Below are 7,826 nucleotides of genomic sequence, written 5' to 3' on the forward strand. Positions count from 1 at the left end.
GGTATGAAAATTATATCTCAACAGAACTGTTACCAAAAAATCAATAAAGAAAACAAACAATAGAAAAATGGGCAGATGATATACATAAGTAATTCACAGAAGATATATAGAAAGCCAATAAACATGGAAAAAAATATGCTTAACATCATAATCAAGGAAATGCACATTAAAAGAAGATAAAATGTTTTGCTTCTCCGGAAAAAATTAAAAGGAGTCTATTTAGCAGGGTGGCAAAGGTGTGAGAAAATACTGTCAAACACTTTGGAGGGGGTGTGAACTAACACAATCCTTTTTTAAGGGCAAGTTTCAGGATCTACTACAATTTATTATGTGTGTACTCTTCAAACCAGCAATTCTATTTCTAGAACAGAAAAATATTCTCAGACATGCAGAAAGGTGGATATAAGGATGTTCAGTGTAGTGCTATTTATAACAGCAGAAAATTAAAAACAACCTAAATGCCTATTATTGGGGAACTTGCTAAATCATAGCACAGACAGAACATTATGCTGCAGTTTAAAAAAAAATAAGGTACATGGATATGTACTATCATGGAAAGTAGACATACTGCCAAGAGGAAAAAGGATGTACAAGAACTATGTGTCAACTCTGGAAAAGTATTCAACAATAAAAAAAAGAACAAACTACTAACATACGCAACAATCAGATGAATCCCCAACACATTATGTTAAGTGAAAGAAGACAGACTGTATACATTTCCATGAAATACAAATATAGGCAACATTAAACTATGGTGACAGAAATAATTTAGTGGATGTAGGAGAAGATGATGGACTGAAAGAGCACAAGAGAACTTTCTGGGAGAAAGGAAATGTTCTAGATCTTATTCTGGATGCTGGTGACATGGGTATATACAATTGTTAAAATTCATCCAACTGGTTTTGCCACAATAAAATTTTTTTAAAAAACTATCAAATTGAACATAAGATCTGGGCATTTATTATATATTAATTTTTTAAAAGCAAATCCTATCAGGATTTCCCCATTTAAACCCCTTTATATGATTACTTATTATACAGGGATAAAGTACAAACTCCTTAGTATCACCCACCAGGTCCTTTTTGACCTAACTGCTATCTCTCTCTCCAAACCAGTCTCCTCCTTGAACTTGATATACTAGCCCAGCAGTTCTCCAGGTAAGGTCCAGGGACCCCCAAAGATCCCCAAGAGCTTTTCAAGAGGTCCTCAAGGTCAAAATTCTTTTTAAAAATACTACTGAGATGTTATTTGCCCTTTTCACTCACATTCTCTCACAATTGAACAGTGGAGTTTACCAGAGACTCCATGCCATGTGATGATATTGTATAACGAAATGTGTCAACAAGTGGAATATCTTTATAACTCAGTAGCCTGTACTTTCTAAATGACCAATTCATGATGTTACAAAATCACACATTGGTAGAAAATACATTCAAAGTGCGAGAGAGAGAGAGAGAGAGAGAGAGAGAGAGAGAGAGAGGGAGAGAGAGAGAGAGTGCACCGGCAGGTACATGCACAATGTATTTTAATGTAGCAGACTATATAAAGTTCATCGATATGGTTTCACATCACCTACTGATTTTTAATGTAGTTTCAAAGAATATACAAGTTGTCTAAAAAGCTCGTTAAAATAATCTTCCCTTTTCTAACTAAATACCTTAAGCGTGGGGCCATATTTTACTCTATACTTGAACCAAAATAGCATATCGTGACAACTGAATGCAGATGTGAGAATCCAACTATCTTCTATTAAGCCAGACATTAAAGAGAACTGCAAAAATGTAAAACAATATCACTTTCCTCAATAATATTTTTCTGTTTTGGAAAATACGGCTATTTTTCATAAAGATATTTTTTATATTGACATGTAATGAATTTATTTTATTACTTTTAAGTGAATTCATTTAAAAAACTCTCAATTTTAATTTCTAAAATGGTAAATATGGATAGAAAAATATACATAAACAAGAGCTCAGTGGGGGGGTCTCAGTAATTTTTAAGAATGTAAAGCAGTTCAGAAACCAAAAAGTTTGAGAACCAGTACTCTAGTCATACCAACTTCTTTTCAATTCTTAAACAATATCATGTGATTTTTTCCTTTCAGCCTTTGCCTATGCTTTTCTCTCCCCTTTCCACAGTTTCATCAGTCTGCCTGCTTAACCCCTATTCAACATTCAGGTCTTGGTTTAAACATCCCCTCCTCCAGAAAGCCTTCCTAGATTGCTCAGACTGGATTAGGTGCACCTCCCACATACTCCCAAAGTACCCTGTTCTAAACTCATCCTGTGACTGACTGTATTTACTTGTCTGTATAACCCATTAAATGTGCGCTATGGGCTGAGATCCCTGCATGTGGGGATAAGGTCTTCTCACAGCTAAATTCCCAAGGCCTATCCATTGTTCAGCATATTATTTATTTATAGAATAGTAAATGTAATATTCATAACAAACAGTGAAGTATTATTATTTTCACAAGAAAACTGAGACTCAAAGAAGCAATCTGTTCAAATTCACCTAGAAATGTGAGCTGACAATTGCACTGCAAGTCTTTTACCTCAAAATCTCCCACTGTTTGGAGTAGGTAGGGCAGTTTACCTGGGAACTGATGGCATACTTCAGGTAGGACAGGATGAGAGGGTTGGGGGAAGGTCCAATCATAGCCTGCTCCAGCAGCGCTTCTGCAAGAGGAAAAACAAAGACTGAGTGGTTAAAATTTTTCTGGGTTCAATCCTCGGGTCCTTCCTTCACATTTCACTTCAGACCTGCCAGGTTGAGAATGTCCCAGGTGGCTCCTTTGGGAAAGAATTTCTTCATGTTGATTGCCCATTGGTAGTCACTCCATCGCTCCTTCCAGGCTTGTAAAATGGCTTGCTTCAGATTCACCACCTTCATGACTTCACTCTGAGGAGGCGGGGCTGCTAGCCGCCAGCTTTGAAGTGTGAGAAACCGAGCTAGAGAAGCGGAGACGAGGTTCTGAGGAAAAAGACAGGGGAGGGCAGAGTTAAATTAAACGAAGACACAGGAAGAGCTAAGGGACAGAAGAACTAGGAGAATAAAAGGGAAGGAGGCCAACTAGGGACCCTGTTAGGCTCTTCCCTCTTAAACTAACCTTTCTTGGACTGGGGTACTAAGAATCAAGGGTGCTAATACAAGAAGTAAAGCCAGGGCAGCAAGGGGTTCGGCCACTTCTGGTTGTTTAATTATACCCTTAGCTCCGGATGCGACCCTCAGTCACTAGTACCCCCAATACACACATACACCATCTCCACCCCCTTCCTCCATTTTTCCCAGCCCTGAAACTGTAATTCACTATTTCCTTCTCATCCATTAAATCCTCCAATTTAAACCTACCGGACAACTCAATTCCAGAGCCTACATAGCGCCATTTTGGCACGTGTCAAAGAGCTCATTTTTTATTGGCTGGGAATAGCAAGCATGATCCAATAGAAATGCAGCAAGCGACAGGTTCCGCCATGACGTCTTCTGGGAATTGTAGTTTCTGGGCCTGGGAACACATTTGTGCAGGGTAGAGATGAAGCTAAGGATTAGTCTAGAAGGCCTGCACTGTTTCGCTCCTTTGAAGAACTTCTAGAAGCAGAGCATCACAGAAACGCGGAGGGCGGGGAGGCTCTCGAAAGGCTGCTCGCAGTCATGCGTCGCCCAATGACGTCACTGTCGACCAGGTACTTAAATCAGATTCCGGCACCCTTTCATCACCCACTAGTTAATAGGCACGGTAAAGATGTTAATGTTCCGCTATCGGTTCCAACGCTTTCTTTGCCTTTTGTTTTGTTTGTTTTCCTAAGCCCCCGGACTACCAGAGTTGTTCTCGTTTTCACACCTGTATCTCAGAAGTGATACTGAGGTTCTGCAAGTTACATGCACATCCCCGCCTCACCCCCCCAAATCTGAGAGTCTTCTCAGAATCTCCTGATCCTGTATACCGCTGAACACAGGGGAAAGTAAGGAAGAAAGGGAGAAGGGAACCGAGATTAAGCTTATCGAAAACTAGAAAAATCTGAAAAACTGTCACAGCCAAGAGGGCCTAAGGTGAAATGACAGGTAAATGCAATGTGGCATCTTGGATGTGATCCTGGAACGGAAAAAGGACATTAAATAAAACTGAGAAAATCTGAATATAGCATGGATTTTAGTTATTAATAATGGATCCATATTTGTTCATTAATTGTAACAAATGTACTATACTAATGTAGGATGTTAAAAAAAGGGGAAACTGGGTGTGGATTGTGTGGGAACCCTCTGACTATATTTGCAATCTCTCTATAAATCTAAAACTATTCTAAAAGTAAAAGCTAATTATTAAAAAAAGATTTTTAATATCTTGCTCATCCTAAGGAGCCCTATTGTAGATAATAATGTCCAAGCCTTCTGGCATTAGCCCTTCTTTCCCAGCAGAGGGAAGGCTAAAAGCAAATGCTACCCACCTCTGGCTGGAGAAGAGGGGCCAGCCAGGCAGAGTAACATGGCAACATCTGGAGCAATGGCAGAAAAGGAGCTAGGTCAGAGTGGGGGTGGGATGGGGGCAAAGGCTGTGAGGAGCAGGGGTTTGGGGTACCCAAGGGGAAGGGGATACTCTAGGCTAGAAAGTATGTGAGGAAAAGTAGCAAGAGTCTAGACCCAAAAGTCCAGATAGACTGAAATACTTGTCATGCATACATGGCATAGAGGGTTTCCGCTTCCTTTCTCTCCATAGGGAAACCGAGTCACCACCACTCCCCAGCCCCCCACCCCCACAACAGGAACATCTTGCTTTGGAAGCTTGCCTGGGTTCTCACCACTATGGGAAGTTAATTGGCAGCAGGTGGAAGGGAAGAGAAAGAGCGTTCATCCCACACACTTACATACGCAGCTGGCTCCAAACCATTTTCCTCCCCCCATCAGTCCCCAAATCGAAATCCCTGCTTTCTAGCCATCTGGGAGAGGAGATGAGTGAGGAGGGGCCTGGAAGGTGGCCTCACCTCAAGCACAGCCCCTGAGTCCCCTGCAGTTCCCTGTCCCTGTCTTCCCACTACCCCCATGAGACATCCAGAAAGAGACTGACCAGGACAGTAAAAGGCAGAATTTGAACCAATCCTGAGTAGTTTCCTCTGTAACACCCTGGAGGACGCTTTCCCTCTCCACACCCCCAGCACAGAGGGGGTCAATAACAGAGAAGGGGGGCCAGCCTGTTACTTCTTTGCACCCCTCCTCCCTCCAGGCCCTTAGAGCCCCTCTACCTAAACTCTGCCTAAACACCAGAATGATCCATCTTTCCATCTTTGCCTTCAACTCCTGTGGGAGGGATGCCGACTCTGATGGGAACAGAGACCGTCCTTCCACTCCTCTCTCCTGTTGGCAAAGGGAGGCATGAGGGCGCTTCATGGGAAAGCAAAAACAGAAGCTGGAAAAGTTTGGGGGATCCAATATCTGGCACATATGAAATGCTCAAAAAAAAAATGTTGATAAATGAATAGAGGTAGGATAAACCTTAAAGACAACCTGGAGAAGCTGTCTTCTTTTTCCACTTCTCACCTCAGCTGCTAAAAGCAAAGCTCAGCAAGACCTCAGTCCCTTCCCCAGGCCCCTCTTCATGAGCCAGGACCAGGGCACCTGATGGGACAAAGGTGACTGATGGGGGGAATTAAGTGGTAATTTTGCTCTTGTCAGGATGATGGCCTACTAATTCCCCAGTCTCATTTCTGATGGACCTTTGATCCCCCTTTCCCTCTCCCTGCTCCCCTCCATTTCCACCATCTCTTCTTGATTGGGAGAACACTAAGGGAGAGAGACACCTGGGTTTGGGGTTGTCTTAGCTGATGGTGTCTCATTTCCAGAGCACCCCAATGAGTGGGGCTGTGTCTGCAGAGCCAAGGGTGTCTCCTGGACACCTCATCACTTGGTGATATTACCCAGAGCCTAAGAGGTTCAGACGAGATGCGGAGAGGAGGAGGAAGGGAAAAGGGCCAAGGCCAGGGTCACATAGCTGGTTCCAGGGCTAGCTGGCAGAGGGCCTATCCCTGCTCCCCTAAACTGCCTGGGATGTGCAAGCCTTCTTGGCAGGGCTGGAGGACACTGTGTGGTGGGGTCTTGAGTGCCAGGTTTGGGGGGAAGCTTTTCAGAAGAGTGTATGGAGCCTCTAGTTCCTAGGGGTAGGACTCTAAAGAAATCTTGGGGTGCTCCCTAGCAACAGCCTGAAAGGAAGGGAGGGAGGAAAGAAGAGAAGGAGAGAGGGAGGAGCCTGGGCATAGCTGTCCCAGTGGGAGCCCAGGGAACAGGCTGTTCCTGCTGCCTCCTTGGCAACCAAAATCTAAGAGGGAGGGGCCTGTCAGACAAATCCCCTTGGAGGGTCCCTATCCATCCTCACTTGCTCTCTACTCCTCTCTCTCCTCACAGACCCAAGCTTTGCTGTGAAGCAGGGAGGGGGGGCGGATTGTGCCAATAGAGCCCCAGAAGGGAACAGGAGCTGGGAATGAACAGAATCTGGAGAAGAGCTGGAAGCTTCAAGAAACTGGGAATGGTTAGGGTGAGTGGGGTGGGAAGGAGGATGGTGCAACCAGGGGCAGGGGCTGTAAACCCAGACCTGGGCTGACTCCTGGCACCTGGCAAGATGCCTGCTTTGGAGGCAGTGTGCCCTTCGCTTTCCCTTTGCCCACGTCTGTCACCAGTCCATGTTGGAAGCCAAGGAGAGGGAGAGAGGTAAGGAGAAGAAGATGGGAAAGGTGAGCTCTTTGTGTTTGAGTTCAAGATGCCCTACTCTGCCCCTGGAATAGGAAAAAAAAAAAAAGAAAAGAAAAGGTACAGTAGATCCGGAGACACTTCCTTTCTATAGCTCTGGCTCCAGAGTTTCAAAATGTCCCTTACCCAACATCTTTAGGGACTGGATCAAAATGAGATGTGGTAGGAAAGCCAGGATGGAAGGAAGACATCTTCATCTTCTCCCTCTAGACCCCATCACTCCTGCCCTAAGCCAGATTACTACTGGGGCTGCTCCACTGCCTCCTGGTCCGCCTGGCTCACTGCAGAATATAAGTGTATCTCATGTGCTGGGATTCTCTCCCTAATCCTCAAGCAGCCCAATCCCAAGGGACAACTACCATGCAGGGTGGAGCACTGCACTCCAAGGGCTGCACATGGCAGCCCAGCTCCCTACGGTTTCAGCCAAACCTGAACACAGAGGAGGTGACAGCCACTGGCAGACAGCCATCTTCAGTGCACCTTGCACACTGCAATCCTGCTGCATGCTGACTCTGCACACTGCAGCCTCCTGCCCCACACTGCAGCTGCTGCATACCCACTGTGAGCCCAGATGGAACCCACAGGTTCACTTACGGTGTGCTGACTGCACAAGACAGCCTCAATTCCTCACTGCAGCTGCCACTGCACACTGCAGATTCCCTTTGCCCATCACCCACCCCACCCCCACTCTGCACCCATTATCTCAGTTGCTCTTCTCATCCCTTGGTCCTGGGGGCCACAAGAGCGGCCCTCCCCTCCCCCACGCATTGCAGACCCTAATCCCCCTGGTAAGAGGAGTAGTTCATTGCAACAGAGCTGGGGGCACTGGAGATGGGAGGTGCTGAGGCTAAGAGGAGCAAAGTCAGCCCCAGTCTGCTGGGCTGTTGGTCAGAGCCCCACACTCAGCAAGTGATTCTGCCCAGTATAAACCGGGCAATTAACAGAGCAGCTCCCCCTAGTACGTACACACACACCCCTCTCCAGGAGCAGACGGAGACAGGGCCCCACCCTGGGAGCCATGGGAAGGCTGTGGCCCCTGCTGGTAAAACTGGGCTAATGACAGCAGGGGAACCGGTGGGGCCAGGGTGGGT

General features: G+C 45.6%; 1 protein-coding gene across 4 annotated transcripts in view; it reads right to left on the reverse strand.

The window, feature by feature from the left end:
* MED24 (mediator complex subunit 24) overlaps positions 1-7,826 on the reverse strand; it is a 48,377-nt gene that overhangs the window by 18,789 nt on the left and 21,762 nt on the right. For 3 of the 4 annotated variants that reach the window (XM_037809426.1, XM_037809425.1, XM_037809424.1), the window contains 2 exons: positions 2,763-2,973; positions 2,596-2,678 (listed from right to left, as the gene is read on the reverse strand). In XM_037809426.1, the coding sequence (XP_037665354.1) occupies positions 2,596-2,678; positions 2,763-2,892 (213 nt within the window). In that variant the 5' untranslated portion in view covers positions 2,893-2,973. Of the gene's footprint in view, positions 1-2,595; positions 2,679-2,762; positions 2,974-3,351; positions 5,700-7,826 lie in introns of those variants that run through there. The other variant, XM_037809427.1, reaches the window with a different exon arrangement.

This window comes from Choloepus didactylus, chromosome 18 (assembly GCF_015220235.1).
Source record: "Choloepus didactylus isolate mChoDid1 chromosome 18, mChoDid1.pri, whole genome shotgun sequence".
NCBI classification, from domain to species: Eukaryota; Metazoa; Chordata; class Mammalia; order Pilosa; family Megalonychidae; genus Choloepus; species Choloepus didactylus.